This window comes from Periplaneta americana, chromosome 7 (genome assembly GCF_040183065.1).
Source record: "Periplaneta americana isolate PAMFEO1 chromosome 7, P.americana_PAMFEO1_priV1, whole genome shotgun sequence".
Lineage (NCBI taxonomy): Eukaryota > Metazoa > Arthropoda > Insecta > Blattodea > Blattidae > Periplaneta > Periplaneta americana.
In genome coordinates, this window is record NC_091123.1 from 142,915,830 (window position 1) to 142,935,627 (window position 19,798).

The 19,798-nt window shown below is 35.7% G+C and overlaps 1 protein-coding gene across 2 annotated transcripts in view; it reads right to left on the reverse strand.

Annotated features, from left to right (window-relative positions):
• The window catches only part of Miga (mitoguardin), a 714,963-nt gene that overhangs the window by 31,270 nt on the left and 663,895 nt on the right, over positions 1-19,798 (reverse strand). For both annotated transcript variants that reach the window (XM_069831414.1, XM_069831415.1), the window contains 2 exons: positions 7,371-7,561; positions 5,805-5,906 (listed from right to left, as the gene is read on the reverse strand). In XM_069831414.1, coding sequence (XP_069687515.1) covers positions 5,805-5,906; positions 7,371-7,561 — 293 coding nt within the window. The remainder of the gene's footprint in view (positions 1-5,804; positions 5,907-7,370; positions 7,562-19,798) is intronic.

Genomic DNA, 19,798 nt, shown 5'->3' on the forward strand with positions numbered 1-19,798 from the left:
GGAGAAGGTGGAAATATGGGCTAGGAGTGGTAATATGGGTTACCTCGTTTTTACTATAGACCTATATGGTGTTGTTAACTAGCGAAAAAGCTCTAAAATTACATCTCGTGTCCATCGTCTGCGTGCACAAAGAGACAAACCAGTTGCCTTTGTGGTGTGGATGTGGTGTGTTCTTTGTGTTTTTCATCAATTTCAAAGTTTTTGCAGGTATGTAGTCTCAATTTTATTCAAAGAAATACATTTCGTGTTTAGTAATCACGCTTGGTGTGTTGCACTGATTAAGAATAGCTCTATCACATGGCATAAGAGTAATATTTATTTAAGACAACAATTCCCATACATAATCTTAGAAACCTTCATGAGTCGATGCTGCTAATATGGGCTACCGCAATGTGTCAAATATGGGATAGGTAGCCCATATTACCAGCACGTTAACACGTCCTGTATTTTCACTATTGTCATTTGAGTTATTTGTTACAGAATATTGCCATTGATGTTACACAGGACTCCTATTTGTTTTTTTTTTTTTTTTTTTTTTTTTTTAGTTTTATTTTCAAATTTTTGTGGTAGTCCATATTTAGACCCCACTACCTATAGAGGACTACTTCGTATATCTTTCAAAAAGTAATTATATGCAAATATCTATTGCAACTATTGACCTTTAAGACTGGAAAAATTGTATATGAATAATTACTTTGTATGTCAATAAAGATTTCCAAGCAATATGCCACACCATTTTCCATTATTATGAGGAAAACAAACTGGTAGCCCATATTTCCACCTTCTCCTCTAATATATCCTCCAACATTACCTATGAATTTCAGCAAATGCTGGGATAGTTTTTCGATTTCGCGTCTGAAGAAATCTTTTAGTTTGGAGGTATAGAAGTCGTCAAGCTAACTTGAATAATTTCAAGGGAAAAATAGTTCCGAGGCCGGACATCGAACCATGATCTTTGGCTGAGCGCGCCAACGCTCTACCGACTGAGCTACCCAGGAACTCTATCAGACTCCGGCTCAATTTGACGCTCCAGTTATCGATTTCAACTGCAAAGCGAATATCAAGTTATTACATGTCTTTTACTACTGTGAAAGCCACCTGAATAAGTTTGCCAGTTTTATCGTATAGCCTACATCCTATATAATTTGCATTTGACGTTCAGTTTTGGAAACTAACTCCACACCATACGTTAGGTCCAAATATGTAGGATGTTCTTACGTCTACGGCGCAATGGAAGACCCAAGAAACTTGCACCAATTGAACACCGTAAAAGTCTTCACGCAGTTCCATCTATTGAATCTTTTTGATCGAGTTTCTGATATCACAATCATCTACTTATTTATGTAACACAGAGATTCCTTAATGTTTCCTAAGTCTTCATTTCTGACTAATGAAGTTCCATTTCAAATTGTCTTTATTTGTAACACACCTACTTCGTATATCCTTAACCTTTTTTCGTCTCCTTTGTTTAGACTCTTTTTTTCTTTTTGTTTTCTTTATTTTTATCCTTCTTCTTTTCTTTATCACTCTTTCTTTTCTTTTTATTATTTTTTCTTCCCCTTTATCTTTTCCCTTTCCTTTCTTAATTTTTTATTTTCTTTATTTTTTACCTTTTCTTCTTCTTTTATGTTTTTCTTTTCATTTCCTTCATATTTTTATTTTCTTTATTATTTTATTTTCATTTCCTTCATATTATTCTTCTCTTTATCTTTTTCCTTTCCTTTACTTTCCTTTTTTCTTTTCTTTATCTTTTTTCTTCTCTTTATCTTTTTCCTTTCCTTCCTTTTATTTTTTCTTCATCTTTTATTTTATTTTCCTTTATTTTTTTCTTGGTCTTCTTTCTTTTCTTTATCTTTATCCTTTCATTTCCTGTATTTTTTCTTCCTTTTATCTTTTTCTTTTCCTTTCCTTTATTCCTTGTCTTTTCTTTATTTTTTCCTTTCTTTTCCTTTATTCTTTGTCTTTTCTTTATTTTTTTCCTTTCTTTTTCTTTATTTTTCCATTACTTTCCTTTCTTTTTATCTTTTCCCTTTTCTTTCATTCTTTGTTTCTTTCTCTCTCTTCCTTTCTTCTGTTTAGCCTTCTTTTCTATCACCTTACAATTGAACACGGTGTAGGAGAGAAAAGATAGCTATGAACCAACACTTGACAAGCATACATTGTGGGCCCCATGGTCGTGTTGTCAGCACGTCGCAGACACCGCTGAGACAACACAGGACAGCGCATGACAAGGGACAAACACCCAGTCCCATGGACAGAAGATAAATCTCTTACATTGCCATTGTCTTAAACCAGATTTAATTGCATTATAGATTTCATCCCCCACCCCCAGCCACCTCCACTTGGAAATTTCAAATGGCACTCCAATATTTTTATACTTAAATATGAAAGAGTATTCAATTGTTTATACACCTTATTCATTTGTTTTCGCATCTTTTGTTTTCTATCGACGCCTGACAACCTGGATTGTTGTTATTGTTGATTAGAGCTGAAGAGAATAAAGCTACAAAAACTTATTGAGTATTTCATGTAATAGTTGTGTTTGTGTATTAAATTATTTTAAAATGTTGTATACCCTTCAAGAGAGAACATAAATCATCCTTATTGATTAGATTTAGGAAATTACACAAAATAAGCTGTGTTTTTATCCTAAAATCAAGTGATAATAACAAAAATACAGGTTGCCAGGCGACGATAGAAATCAAAAGATGCGAAAGCAAAGGAATGAGGTGTATAAACAATTGAATGCTCTTTCATATTTAAGTATAGAAATATAGGGTGTCATTTGAAATTTCAAAGTGGGGGGGGGCTGTGGGGTGGGGGTGAAATCTAAAATGCAATTAAGCCTGGTTTAAGACTTACCCCTCAATATCTAAATTGACGTGTTTTTTGTTTAAATTGAATTCAATGCAAATAATTAATTATTTAGACTGGGAAGTTTTGAAATGAAAGCCCTGTATTGTCAATTCCTTGTATAATACTATTTGCAGCGTTATTTATTTATATTACATCCTAGACTATATTTTAATAATTTCCTTGTTACTTATTATTAGTAATTTCTTCTGCCTGCATCGAGTCATATTTCATAAAACAAGGAAGTTTCTTTCCAAGAGAATAATATAATTATAATAGACATAATTTCACGAAGTTAGAAGTGAAAACAGTGGAGCGACTAAAACTTCGGTAAGCTCGGAAGGGAGAGCGATAATATCTTAGCACAGTCTTTACTGTCACGCTACAACGTCAGGGGGAGTGCAGCAAAAACTCTGCGAACCAAGGGCGGCGCCGACGTATAAAGTGCGAAACTGCTGCTATAAGATAGGGTTCAGCTGAGCAGGGTATTATGAGAGAGGAAGGTGTACGTCGGACCAAATTTAAGTGCCATTAAGTCCAGGTTTATACCGCTAGCTCAAGCGCCCGCGTCCCGATTGAGTAGAGGGCAACATAGAAATTACTTTCGAATGTTAGCTACTGTTATTGTACATTGAAAGTAAGGCTTCTTGCAGTCCGTTTCGTCCCCATCAATCGAAGTCATCCATCCAACGCAGCACTTTGAAATTAGCCGGTATACGCCTTTAGCCTATATAATCATACCCTCTTGCTTCTGAATTTTATACCAGCACTAGAATATTCAGTTAAAATCAGATACTTCACTACTGTCAAATTTGCTAAACATTTCTTAACGATATGTGTTGGCTAGAATTGCTGGTGGCTAGGTCATTAAATGTTACGAAAAAGAGTTCTGTTATCCCTGATCACTTTAAAATTCCTAGTCTTCTTCTTCTTCTTCTTCTTCTTCTTCTTCTTCTGACTTTCCGGTTTAGACGCTTTTGTCTGTTTCCGTTCACTGTTCTAACCATCTTGTTTGTGGTCCTCCCTGATCTTTTCGTTCTATTCTCTGCCTTTGCGTTCAACAAAAGCTTTCAAGCATAGCCCTATATCACAGGACTGGTGCATTTTCTTATAATCTATACTAATAATAAATCTGTAGCCGAAATTTTTCTGGTAATTTTCGATTTTCCAAAAATAATTGGTCCTAACATATATAATTAACCACCCTGAAACCGAAAATCGCATTTTTGACATTTTTATTTGAATGTCTGTCTGTATGTTTGTTACCTTTTCACGCGATAATGGCTGAACCGATTTATATGAAAATTGGAATATAAATTAAGTTCGTTGTAACTTAGATTTTAGGCTATATGGCATTCAAAATACTTTATTTAAAAGGGTAGTTATAAGGAGGCCTGAATTAAATAAATCGAAATATCTCGCTTATTATTGATTTTTGTGAAAAATGTTACATAACAAAAGTTTCTTTAAAAATGATTTCCGATAAGTTTTATTCTTGACAAAATTTTGATAGGACTGATATTTAATGAGATAAATGAGTTTTAAAATTAAAATAACGCCATCTAAGACGATGCAATGAAATAACAAATGACATCGTCTATAAGGGGCCTTGGACAACAACAATCGAAAAAGGGGCCTTGGACAGCAACAATCTAAAGCTATTAAACTTAGCCTACAGACAATGTTTCTGTATTTGTATGAAGTAATATCGGAAGCTAAATGAACCGATTGTATAATTAATTATTATTTCACCATTGGAAAGTGTAGTTTCTCTAGATGGACATACTGCTATAATGTTATTACAGTAACTTCTTAGTAAATCGAGGACAGGTAAGATTAAAATAGCTTCCTATGCGCAGAAAATTTGAGAGGCTTTTTTGTACATTCGTTTTCTTTATTTCTTAAAATAATATTTATGTACACACTCATTTTAATCTCAGAGAATTAACGAACAACTAGAGTGTATTGATTTAGTATGCAGTAATAGTACGTTAGCTTAGCAATCCATTATTTTATAATTCAAATTTTAACTATGCTCAATCGAATCGTGTTAAAATACATAAAATAGACTATATATGCAATAAATGCAATGCAAAAAAAAATGGGTAATGAGCCAAGCAGATCATGTTGCGCTGTTGTAAAAGCTGTTCCTCCTGAGATTCAAGAGCTCCCACAACAAATTAAAAACTTTCTAATTCGAGTACATCCGTTATCAACACACTTTTTACATAATATAATATAATATAATATAATATAATATAATATAATATAATATAATATAATATAATATAATATAATATAATATAATATAATATTATATAATATAACATAATATAATATAATATAAACATAATAATAAATCTGTAGCCAAAATTTTTTTGTTAATTTTCGCTTTTCCAAAAATAATTGGTAATAACAATTAAGTAACATGTTAAAGGAATTGTCATTGCACCAAATGAGTGATCTCTGGATCAAAATGATCGCATTTTAATATTTTAAATACAATTCAAAGTAACATATTAAACGATTTATCCTTTTATCAAACATGAATGTTCTCCGGATCAAATGTCCTATTTTAATTATGTAATTACTTTATATTTATTTCTAACGGGTGCAGCGGAGCGCACGGGTACGGCTAGTTATGTAATAAGAGAAAAGAACTGAATGATGTTAAATGACTATTTTTACAAGCGGAACTTAATCCTAAATGTTTTTCCTCACATCTATAATTATATCTGGTTTGAAAGCTTACCGTAATAAATTCTTGTTTTATTTTGCTTTAATTACGTGCTATTCTTACGATAAACTTGATGTAACATAATACCGAACTGAAAACTTCTTGGAAATTAGAAATTATACTAATAAATAACTCGTAAACGAATAGACTGTATTTGAGCTGCAGTCGATAAGAGAACAAAACTTCAAAACGGGCAATTTGTTTTTGCACTCACCTCATCCTGTGCAGAGACGAAGGACTCCGGAGAGGAAGTGATGGCGGTGCTGGTGTCTCCATGGAGACGCGTGGAGCTGTCCGTGCGGAACAGTACGGATCGCTGTGCAACACAAACAAAGCAACATCAACAATACAGAAACTGAGTACAAGTTTAAATTGGTAAATATTTGCCCTCAATTCTTACATCTCCTGCAGTGTTTGACCACAGCGCCGACTACAAGCAAGGTTTCTCACGTGGAAGACACCAAAATCAGACAGAACAGGGTATCAGCTGAAGAACAGCTTGTACAGGTTGTCTTAGATACGATACCGGTACATACAGAGCAGTTAGTTGGGTGGCCTATCCAGGTTATTACAGGAGAATAAATTTGTCTACGCCATATTACATAGAATAACAGGGTAGCTAATGAGAACATATTTTTTAAGTAAATGGCATTTATAACCCTTCCGATATATCTTTACCGGTGACGTTTCTAGTAACTAAGGAATACGTTTTACTCTTGATAGCAGTAGAACATAATTGGAACGTAACCTTTGTGTGATTTTCTTGACTTTTAAGCAACTCTCTGGAAAAATCAATATTTCCGTCCGGTTTTGTTTGTGACGTGCAATGCATGTCTGCAGCATCCTGATTTTCTATTAATGCAATATTTTTCTTATGTGTATTAGTATTACAATGTGCCTATATGTTTGCGTTTTGTTCTGTTGTAACTGAACAACAAACTTTGAACTGAATTACTTACTGTCCAGTTCCTTCACAATGTTTTATTTAATATTTATTCGTTGAAGCATATTGTTTCCGCTGTATGCATTAGCACTATGTTCGGTTCAAGTTTGTGGAGTATAGTGAAGTTCGATATTCGCCGATGTTCGTTCTGCATCACCTTGTTATAAAAATATTCGCTGTCCTTCACTCATGTTTTAATCTCTTAAGAATTTTAGCACAGATATTGCGGTTAGTTTTTCATATGAAATAAGACGAAGTTTTTAATACCTTGGTTGCCTCTCTCATGTTCGAACATTGCAGGACACTAATATGCACTGAACAACTGAACTCCCGGTACCTTCATATAATACCGCCTTCTTAAGATCACTGTAATTGGTGGTTGTCTTATGCATAGGGACTGCATGACGTAGATCAGTAGTCAAAACCCTGTGTGCACATAACCTGTTTTTTTGTTTGGGTTCTGAAACCGCCAGCCCTGCTAATAATAAATAAAACGAACGCAAAAATTTAAATTTGAATTTAAACATTATTTCAAATTCACAGGTAAGTATCACTGTAATCGGTGGTTGTCTTATGCTGAGTGTAAACAGGGACTGCATGACGTAGAACAGAATTCAAAACCCTGTGTGCACATAACCTGTTTTTTTTTGTTTGGGTTCCGAAACCGCCAGCCCTGCCAATAATAAATAAAACGAACGCAAAAATTTAAATTTGAATTTAAACATTATTTCAAGTTCACAGGTAGGTAACAGGGGAAGCGAAGTTATTGTCCTTGGGCATGAGGGATTACGCCAAGGCCACCCTTATAATTCATCATTGGCTGACATAGTAACTGACCTGATCTAAGAACAGGAGCTCGCATTGGTCCTGCAGGCGGTAGGCCGCGTCCAGAAGTCCCTGCAGGTCTTTGGAGAACTCCGCCTCTTCGCTGCTCGTGACGGCGAGGGGCGCCCCTCCCGCCGACAAGGAGGTGTACGCTGCCAGGGCGTCATCCCAGTAGTTGATGGCAGTCTCCAGGGCCTCCATACCTGCAACAATAAGCAAATTATTTCCCTTTATCTCCCTGATCAGTTTCAGCATTATTCTTTCTTCAGTCTCTCTTTGTGGTACAAAACTATAGAGCAGTGGCGGCTCGTGATAAAATATTATGTGTGTTCACAATTTTGTGTTCCAAAATCGAAGAGAATTTGAAATCGTACGTTTTTAGCCTAATATGAAATGTCATGATTCCAATGTTTCACTGTCGAAAAAACCGTATATAAATTCAAAACAACATATAATAATAATAATAATAATAATAATAATAATAATAATAATAATAATGAAACCTAGTCTTTTTATTTCCAATTTTTCCTGGAAAGCCAGTTTACCCAGTTCTTTACTCTTCAAAATTACTTGAACAGAGTTACTGTATTTTGATTCACAACACATTGATACACTATAGCCTATACCAGTACTGTAATCCCATTCGCATAGATTGATTACTATAAATACATGCCAGTAAATATTATTCTTAAATAATATACACCACCATACAGATATTTAAATTCATACCACCATCACATTCAGCCAGCACGTCTTTGAAAGCCCAACTATGCTATATGCCGACACTGAAGTATAGTAATTCACAAACTACACTCTCGCTGCAGAACTGTACACACATCCACATAAAGTAAACGTTCCGACAGTGAGATGCTGACACCTACAGGCTAAAATACAGACTTATTAAATTTTTTCCTCGAGATATAGCACGTAAACGATAGGCATCGATGCACCTGACATCTGTAGGATTAGATTCACTGTTCACTTAATGCTTTGTGCTCTTGACGAGTCATAAGCGGACAGCGAAAGACAATTTTCTCCCGCGCATACGTGAAATTTCTGTAACCTTCTTGAAAAGAGCACGGCTTGTACGTGAACGGATGTTGCCAAGTTTACATAAGAAGTTTATGCAATATGCGGGAAGTTTAAAATACTCGATCCTGGTATTATACATCCCCACTGCGCCAATACGCTATTAAATAATAAAACTAGTCGTGCATTAATGGAAACAAGGTGCTCACGTGCTCTTGTGCTCTTATTGACGTACCGCCACTGCTATAGAGTAATTTAAGTATGGGGAACTTTACTGTCTCTTACATTCATGATTAGTGTTGAGAATTGCAGTATATGCTCTAGAAATCCTAAATTATGCATGAAAATATGCACTTAATAATGCCGAAATATGCACTTATTGTTCATTAAAATCTGAAGTCAAAACTCAGGAGCCACGATCCCACGGTGTGGTGAAATGAGACGATTGGGAAAATCAAAATAAAACATCCCTCATAATAGTCATCAACACTATCGAGAAAAATCTGGAAAGCTTGGAGAGCTTATGAAGAGAGGTTTAGATCACCACGACCATTCAGGTGCTTCACTACTTGGCAACATAAGGAGCTGTTAGAAGTTGCTTTGAAGTTACTGAACGACAGCATCTTCAGCACAATTTTATTGAAAGGCATTTCTCTAATTGAAGACCTCCCCGGAAAAAGGATGTAACATCAGATTCTTGAAACATGTGATGTAGGTGGAATAAGTAATTTTATGCTCGACCGTGCCGAAATGTAGTAATTATACACCTGGTAGCAGCCCTTTAATGGACCTCATTAAAGTACACCTATTCATTAAAGTTCAGGTGTTCCACCAATCAGAAAATGCCATTGTAGCAATATGAAAGCGCAAGTATCGATTATTCTCGGATATGCAATCGAAAGACAACAATAAATCAATATATCACCTATATTTGAAATGAAGTCAGTCCTGTTACTATAATAATTAGTGTTAATTGTAAATAATATTCAAATAAATTCAATTTGTCATCTCGTTTTTCAATGTCAAGGTCAATGTCGACATCTGTTTCTCGGAAAAAATCAATACTTTCGCGTCTGCGCACATCTCACAATTTACGAGGTATTGCACAAGGTCAGTTCCGCTCCTCAGTCAGATAAGAATAACATGAATACTTATGAATAATTTCAAGTTAGAAATATGGTCGAGCATAAAAAGTCGTATGAAACTTGACTATAATGGTAATTAAGACGCTTGTATGAAAATTATGAAACTCGCTTGCGCTCGTTTCATAAACATACTCGCGTCTTAATTACTACCATTATCGGCTCGTTGCATAATGTACTATTAAAGCATTTATTTATCCAGAGGACTTTGGAAACTTTGTACCAAGAAAACGTTTTGTAACCTAAAGGAATGGAAGGTAATAAATATTATGAAGAAAGGAAAATACCCATCTAATGTAGGAGACACTTTTGTCCACATTCTCCCAAAACCAACGCCATCCAGTGCAAAAAGGCAGATCTGCTTAACGTGATACCGTTTTTATAACAGACTATGCAAATGTTTTTATGTAGAACTCTGCAGACATTTAAGCATCTCAACATCATGTGATATTTAATGTTTTTGAGTTTACTTGATTATAGACTATCACCTCTATTTTGTTTGGATGTTGTAATGTCTCTTTAAAAAATATTACCCTTGGAACACTATAGTCTACGTCAGTCATGTCAACTGATGCCCATAGGTGCAAGCGCGCGCTTTAGAGCTCAGGAGAGCCTGAGCGCTTTACAGCGGAAAGTGACAGACGAAAGAGGTAGTATATGCCGCTTGGTTGAGCTGTATACAGGGATGGCCAGCACTGATTCAATGGCTAAAGAGAAGAGAACATATTAAAACTGTCTGAGAAGTATATTAATTGCATTATAAGAATGTAAGTTTTAATTTTGATGCTCATTTTTCACAACTTTGCTTTTTTATTCAAAAGGAATATTTTCTCTAATTTTTTTTTTTTTACAGAAAAGTGAAATTATCAGATATTTTATTTAGTAGTCTTACAGGTACTGAAACAATGTTTTCGTAAATGTAATATATCGTAAATACGTATAACTGAAGTTAGTGCATTACAAATTTTGAAAATATTCTCATGCGAAATGTTTGTAAGGAAATTAATTAAGAAAGCAACTACTGTTATATCATAAAACAAAAGATATGTGCCCATGTGTTATAAAACGTCAGCTCTATAGCTTCAGCAGATTTCGAGAAAATAATTTAATATTCTGATGACAGGAAGTTGCGCACCATCATCATCTTAAAAGCATAATGTGATAAGAGTTTTGTCATGTAATATTAGTTACAGTTAAAACATATACCTAGGTAACTTTGTTTTGTAATATAGTATTGTTTTGATTAGTTTATTGATTACTTTTATAAGGCTAAAGATGCCATCAAAATCAATTCCAACTTAACATGTCATACATAATCTCTTTCCTTGGGGTATCACTTTCTTTATGAATGACGTGTTTCATTCACTTAGTATAGTATAGTTAAACTAGTATGGAATTTATGTGAATATTCATTCTGAAATCTTTATTATGTTATTAACGTTTAAAACACAACTGCAATAATAAGAAATTGGTGTAAATAATTTTATTTTATAAAAAATATAGATAATATCAAACAGAAAGAAGCCATATAAAAATAACGACATAAAATTTCACGTTCTGTTTGAAGTTTGTATACCACAGTCTTCTTAATCCAACAGGCTGCTTATTCATATACATGCACTTTTTTAATTAGATTCCTTTCAGTTATAAGCCCTTTTCTCTGCCATAGTTTTGTAAAAATATAGGCTATATATTTCTTTTTCCTTCCTTTCCCCCTTTTTTTTTTCTCTTTATCAGCCGATGAATTTATTATCATAGCCTTTTTATCGTGAATTTTATTTAATTTTCGTATTTCTTTTATTTTTTATTATTATTTTATTACATTCCATTTTGATATATTCTTCCTTACGTTTTTCCACATTAACCATTTGTACTAAATGAGTTGCTTTCACTATATTCCAATGTATTTTACTTTTTTTTCCTATTATGGTATTATTTTCATGTTGTTTAGTATCGATTTTATTATGCTATTATTATTATTTTTTGTAATATGTTAGTATTCTGTTCATTAACTTTTTGTTAAATTTTAACTGCTTGTATACTTTGTGACCTGGTAGAGTGTAAGAGAAGGCCCTATGGCCTTAACTCTGCCAGTATAAATAAAGAATTATATTATTATTATTATTATTATTATTATTATTATTAATCCTTCTTCATTACATATCTAGCGCTTGGTGCCCGCGCACGACGTCAAGGTCAGAAAAATGCGCTTGCTTGAACATCACTGGTCTACGTGAAAGCTATAAGGAACTTGGAATTTTCTATAATGTTTACTGTGTTATATATTACAATAAATAGAAATTATTTATATATTACGTTTACGTTTAAGATGAATATGTATTCTTCACAACTACATAAATCTTCTTCTTTTTCTTCATCTTCATGGTAGGCCATCGGCCCGTTCCGCTCTCAGAATTCGTCTTCCCATCGTCTTCTAGGACGTCCCACATCTCTGTGACCTTGTGACTGGTATAATAATGCTTGTTTAGTTAGGTTAGAAGGATCCATTCTTAAAATATGTTCATACCATTTTTGTTTGTAACTTTGAATTTTTTCATTTAAATTTAAAATTTTGAGTTCTTATCTTATTGTTTCACTAGGAATATGGTCTTTTAGAGAACATCCTGGAACGTATCTGAGGAACTTCATCTCTGACGTTTCTAATAATCTTCTGTCTGATCTATTCATGGCCCAATTTTCTGACCCATATATCACAATGGGAACTGCCGTTACTTTATAAAAACTTTAGTTTTGTTTCTTTTGTTGTTTTTGTTTGTAATGTTCTTTTAATCGTCCCACACATGCTTTGAAATTCGTAATTTTTTTCTTTTATATCGTTTTCCCAATTATGAGATATGTGACATAAATAGTTTGAAAAATAAACATAACAACAGAACTGGTAAAGTTTTTACTGTTTCCTGTAAAATTTTCTGAATGGCACATAAAACCTTTGCCATTTCCACTCTTCAAATAATAAATAAATAGAGCTACCCTCTTTTATTTAATGTTTAATATTCATGGCGAGAATGTTGCGTTCTTGGATCACTCATTACTCTGGACGACTTCCACAATCCCGTCACCCCATCGTGCTCTCATCAGCAGAGGTGGAGAGCGCGGATGGAAAAGACTAACGAGAGTCCTGCGATGAAATAATGAGAGGATGAACAGGGGACCGCGCAGGGGAGCAATCCATCATTTAAAACGAGGCCAAGGTCGGCGGAGTTCCCACTGCGACGATGGAATGCTCTGTACAAAATGCGCGTAATACACTCGCAAAGCCAATTCCGCAGCTGTGTGGGCAATCATGATCCACTTGTCCAAATTGTTGCAGCGGGGGTGGCGAAGACGTGACGTCATGGGCCGTGACCTTATTAGCCCCCATCTTCAATGACACAACTCGTCGCTCTGATTGTTTCCGCAGACCCCACGCTCCAGTTTGACTTGTAGTACTAAGTTTATTATTTTTATACGTGACAAAAGAACCTATAAGTACTCGTAGGCTCGGCTGCAGAAACATCGCTAACTAGGGTTTACTTTTGATCGAAGATCAGAAAATGAACTGAATTCTGTCCCTGGTCACATATACAGGGTGTTTCAAAAATATGGGGCATAATTTCAGGTATGTATTTCCCACATGTAGACAATCAAAATAGTTCATTACAACATGTGTCCGGAAATGCTTCATTTCCGAGTTATGGCCTTCACAACATTGAAATTCACCGGAACGTTTTTCTTTCCGCAGGTCGTTGCCGTCAAAGGAGACATTAAGAGGGCACTCTGACAGTTCATTCCGAGGCGAAGGTTACATTCAGTGTTGTGTAGGCGTTAGAGCTGGCAGAGATACACTTCATGTACGGTAAGGCGGACGGCAATGCTGCGCTGGCTCGTCGTTTGTACCAGGAGAGGTACCCACAGCGACAATGTCCAGATCGGAAGACATTTGTACGTCTCCATTACCGTCTGTGCGAGTATGGAAAATTTAACTCTCTTGGTTTGGGAAGGGGACGACCAAGATCTACAACTTCAGAAGTACAGGAGGAGATTCTGGAGGCTGTGAACATGACTCCTTCTATCAGCACACGAAGGGTAGCGTTGCAAGTCATACGACTGTCTGGAGACTGTTGAAAGAGTATCAATTGTATCCTTATCATTTGCAACGTGTACAGGCCCTGTCACCAGCAGATTACCCTGCACGAGTTAGGTTCTGTCAGTGGCTCTTGCAGCAGTGTGGTGTAAATCCGAACTTTCCTGCCTTAGTATTATTTACAGATGAAGCACAGTTCACACGAGATGGCATAACAAATTTCCACAATCAGCATGTATGGGCGTATGAAAACCCACGTGCAACTGTTCCATCTCATCTCCAGGTGCTGTTCTCCCTCAACATGTGGGCCGGTATCATTGGTGATCGATTAGTTGGACCCCATGTACTTGTAAACAGACTTACGGGGCAGGCGTACACAAACTTCCTGGAAAACACCATACCTCATGTTTTAGAAGACACTCCACTGATCAATCGTCAACACATTCACTTCTTGCATGATGGCGCTCCTGCACACTTCAGTCGTACGGCTCGACGGTACTTGGATCGAAGGTTTCCTGATCGATGGATAGGTAGAGGTGGCCCAATTGCTTGGCCTCCACGCTCACCTGATCTGAACCCTCTCGATTTCTACTTGTGGGGCCATTTAAAATCATTGCTTTATTCGTCTCCGGTGCCTGATTTGGAAAGCCTTCGGAATCGAATTGTGGCATGTTCTGAGGACATACGCAATACTCCTGGAGTTTGGGATCGTGTTCGCAGGTCAATGAGACATCGATGTGAGATCTGTATTCAAGCAGGAGGTGGACATTTTGAACATCTTCTGTAATGACAACGACCTGCGGAAAGAAAAACGTTCCGGTGGATTTCAATGTTGTGAAGGCCATAACTCGGAAATGAAGCATTTCCGGACACATGTTGTAATGAACTATTTTGATTGTCTACATGTGGGAAATACATACCTGAAATTATGCCCCGTATTTTTTAAACACTCTATATATATATCAGATTGCCATTCCCATGTTGTAAAATGGCAACATAAAAAGAGAACAACCACTAGGATCTCCACTGTCGGAAATGAATTTTTTGGTAACGACAGCTAGATGGAAGTACTACTGCAAGCTATTGCTCCATGTTTTTCAATTAGAGATATAACGTGACTTCTTTTACACTCGCTAGATGGCAGCATAGTGAAACTGATAAAAGTTGTTGCCTTAAAGTCCATTAAGCTGATCAATCTGTTATATATCTCTTCAGGGGTTCTAATTATGTTTATGTTCCATAACATTGCTCGTACATCACAAAAATTCATAGCGCGAGATGTAAGGGAAAATCATATTTTATAGCGAGTGGTTTGTAATACAGTGTTCGATATTTATATATCTCCTTCGTAACGACCATAAAGAAATAATAATAATAATAATAATAATAATAATAATAATAATAATAATAATAATAATAATAATAATGATTCTAACAACTACTCTGGTTACATCAGCTTCTCGTCTATGCGAATAACCTGAACATGTTAGGAGAAAATTCACAAACGACTAGAAAACACGGAAATTTTACTTCAAGCAAATAAAGCGATTGGTTTGGAAGTAAATCCCGAAAATACAAAGTATATGATTATGTCTCGTGACAAGAATATTGTACCAAATGGAAACATAAAAATTGGAAATTTATCCTTTGAAGAGGTGGAAAAATTCAAATATCTTGGAGCAACAGTAACAAATATAAATTACACTCGGGGGGAAATTAAACGCAGAATAAATATGGCAAATGCCTGTTATTATTCGGTTGAGAAGTTTTTGTCATCTAGTGTGCTGTCAAAAAATCTGAAACTTAGAATTTATAAAACAGTTATATTACCGGTTGTTCTTTATGGTTGTGAAACTTGGACTCTCACTTTGAAAGAGGAACAGAGATTAAGGATGTTTGAGAATAAGGTTCTTAAGAAAATATTTAGGGCTAAGAGGGATGAAGTTACAGGAGAATGGAGAAAGTTACACAACGCAGAACTGCACGCATTGTATCCTTCACATGACATAATTAGGAACATTAAATCCAGACGTATGAGATGGGCAGGAGATGTAGCACGTATGAGCGAATCCAGACATGCATATAGAGTGTTAGTTGGGAGACCGGAGGGAAAAAAAGACCTTTAGGGAGGCCGAGACGTAGATGGGAGGATTTGAGGAAGGTGGGATGTGATGATAGAGACTGGATTAATCTTGCACAGGACAGGGACCGATGGCGGGCTTATGTGAGGGCGGCAATGAACCTGCGGGTTCCTTAAAAGCCATTTGTAAATAACAACCACTCTTCTTTTTTGACGGGAAAACTATAATTTATCATCAAGGAGGGATTATTCATTAACCTTTTTTTCCATTACAGAAAAGATAATATTCACATAATCTTAATGTCAATTAATGAAGCTGTTTCTTAATGCTTAAAAGATGTCGAACGAGAATTCTTCATCATCATGTGTTGCTAAAAAGTCAGTATTGTAAGACTTGAAATGAATCATTCATATTTTCGATTGATAACTCAGCGGGACCACAAGCTTAAGTCCTTTATCGTTGCTTCAATCTTTAGATCCTGAAGGTTAGAAGTAAAAAATACAATTTTGAATGGGTAAGCAAGACTTCCAAACTAAAAGAAGCTCTTCAGACGAACTCATTCCTGCTAAACTCTGCGACTCAAAAGTCTGATATAAAAGAAAAAAAATATTTCAGCAAGATGATAAAAACTAGAGAATGTGAAAAAGCTAAACTCAGCTAAAATATCGTTTGAAAACACACAAACACACCTTGGCTCCGCGAACTTCTTCAAATCAATCGCGGACTCCCAGGGGCCATAGGACCTTAGGTTGGGAACCGTTAATCTAAGGCGTCCTTTCCTTTGAGAATCGCTCGTTGTGATGTAGGGTAAAGTTGCCTAATTCCGTGATACCCCTAATCCCGTGATACATTTTTTAAATTGAATGTCAGTCAAAGCTTTGACGTTTGACCATAGTGCCAGACATCTTTCTCGAAAGAATGCGTCCTTCTCCTACTTTTGAGACATCAGTGAACTTCCTAGCAAGATGCCCAATCCCAGGACATTCAGTTTAAAAACGTATCACGGTATCAGGAGTATCACGAAATTAGGCAACGTTGCATTACGTCACACCAGAATGACAACGATGGCAATTAATTGTGATATGATGAATTCCGGCAGGAGATATGGGAAGACCTCGACAAAATAAGCCCCAAACACATCATAATTTGTATTAGGATCCACTTGACTTACCGGGATATGGACTCAGGTCTGCGGCATGGAAAGCCAACGTTCTAGCCCTAACCGTTCGGCTATCGGTGCGTTTGAAAATTTCATACACCGCAGATGGCTGGCAGACCGCAATGCACTGTGGAAGCTGGAAGCTAGGCTACTGGTATTGTAAAAAGATCTGCGAGTCTAGTGAACAGCAGACAGAGACGTAATTGCACTGAGAAGTGATCACTCTGGGTTTAACGACCCCACTTCCTGCTTCTCCTGCTCATGTACGAAGAAAACGTGAAGCAGATTCAGATTCCGAGTGTCATCTTCTTCGTTGATCGATAGATTTACTGTAGTCGTTATGCCCATATTTAGCGAAACTGCGATGATGCGATATAAGGGCAACAGAATGCAAGTTGGATGAGCATATTAGAATGAAAAACAGAAATATTAGAGAGAAAAGCCTGTTATACAAGCTTAAGGTCTTCACAAATGACAGGATCTGTCAACAATTGAACTTTTGTCCACTTAGCAAATTACATGTTCGAATGATGATTCAAGAAGTTCGAAGCTTATTCGTGACGTCATTTTGAATTAAATTGCTTAGGTGAACATCAATAATATTCCCAATAATTACTCTGTTGTAACAATTTAAATCGCAAGAAATGAAACGATAAATGTGTTAATTTCTTATTCTTTTGAGACGTTACATAACCTACAGAGCGTCAGATAAATTCCATTACAAATATTCAAATTGCTTCCTCTCTTCTGCAATACACTTTTCAAAATTATTTTTTGTGTGCGTTCTTGTGACATTACGCATGCCTCCAAAATCCTGTTTTATAGATTCTCTATATTTTCTGGTTATGTATCGTAAACCTCTGATTTTGACTGTAGCCATAAAAATAAATCTAATGGTGTCATATCTGGCGATCGTACTAGCCATCTTATTGGTCCGTTGCGGTTTCAATTCATCTTTGAGAAAATTCCTTGTCCAGATATTCAAAAATAACTGCTGCATTGTGTGCTAGCGTACCATCCTGCTGAAGGAACATTTGAAATCTGTCTTGAAGAGGTAGTTCAGACAAGAAATCACACAGACAATTCTGAAGAAACTGTCAATATGGCGGCTGTTAAAGTTCCTTGATAAAAGTATGGACCTAACAAGCGTCTATCTAAAATTCCACACCACTCATTAGTATTCCAAACTTGTTGAAGATTTGGGGATTTTCTGCAACCCAATATGGCGATTCACTACTCCTATATTTTGAAATCTTACTTTATACGTTCATAAAACTTCAGATGGGAGACTGGGATCACAATCTATTTCAACCATTACTTCAAAAGCAACATTCAAACATCTCCCATAACCTTATCTCTCAAATCCTATAGAAAATTCAACTTAAATGGACGCATTTTATGCTGTTTCAAAGTTCGATGTCCTGAACTTTGGGATATACCTGATTCTTTTGCAACATGCCTTACGAATACCTGTGGGTTTTGATCAACATACACTGACACTGCTGCTGAATTATCATCACAAGCCACTTTGTTCTGGTGTCCTGGTTGTTTATTTGGTAATTACTAATCACCGAGCAAGCTTTTCTTCAAGTCTGAAGAAAATATTTTTGGAAAGTTGTAATAATGCTCAAGATAAAGTCTGCAACTATTTCGTGAATTTTTCCTGCACTCTCCATAAATAAGGATCATATCCACATAGCCCATTCATCGCTTGAAAACATGTTGCAGAGTTTATTAGTAACAGACAAACAAATATTGTGAAAACAGTTCTTTTGCTGCTATAGAAACATCACGGCCTACCGAATATTTGCATTGAAATTTACCTTTATAAAGATATTTTTGTGCGAGATCGTGCGTATTTGCTTGTTTTCCGCACAGAACCAATACGCGGTAAGTGTGAAATACCACATTCAGTATTCCCAACGTAACACACATAACAATTTCCCTCTTCTTACCGCTTAAGCGCGACATTCATTTTACTGCTTTAGGCTTTTAACATATTATTTTTAGAGACGTTTAACATAGTAATAATTATAAATTGGAAACTTACCACTGCAATTTCACCTAAATTGCAATGTTAATTATTGTTTTTTTAAATATTTGCAAAAATTAAGTAAAGTCTACTACTCCACGAAACTTATTGCATTCCTGATACAAGTAACATTAAGGAAGCCGTGAAAAAATCAACAAGATTCCAGATGCGGATGTTATTACTGCAATATGTTATATAAATAATATTGTTAAAATATTAAAATGAAAAATAAATCATTACATAACCTTACCGTTTATTTTAAGTTCGCATTTATAGACTGGGGGAAAAAAAAGACAAACGTATTACACGGCCTGCTGGAGTATAGTAAACACAGAAAACATTTTATAGCAACAATGTTGAAGAAACGAAAGGATTTAAGTTTTCCGAAGTTGGCGTCATTAAACAGAAACTAACATGGAGATTTCATTGCAACTAATTAGAAATTCGTCTTTCAGGTATGTAATAAACGATCTTCGCACAAAATAATGTACGATACACGAGCGGTATGTTTGTTTTCATGTTCTCGGAAATTAAAAAAGCTCAACTACGTTTCGCTTTTTCAATCTTTTCCTCGACCATGAAAACGTCAACATACCGCTCTTGTAACGTATATTACTATTTCATGACATAACTAAAACTGTACACATGATCCTTAAATGTTCTTGTTTTGTTAATGAATTCAGTACAAAGGTATGGTACTTCATACTCATATCAATTGAATGAGGATAAATAGAGCAATAAATGTATGGGATGAAATGCAGGGTTACCTATTAAAAGGAACTACGTGTTACCACAGTCTAGTATATACAGTCACGAAGCTTGAGTTGTGAGGGTGCTAGAAACAGTAGACTGTGCCGGTACTATTTCGCATTGACTGTAATGAGGCGATATTAGCAAGCCTAATGGTTAGCAA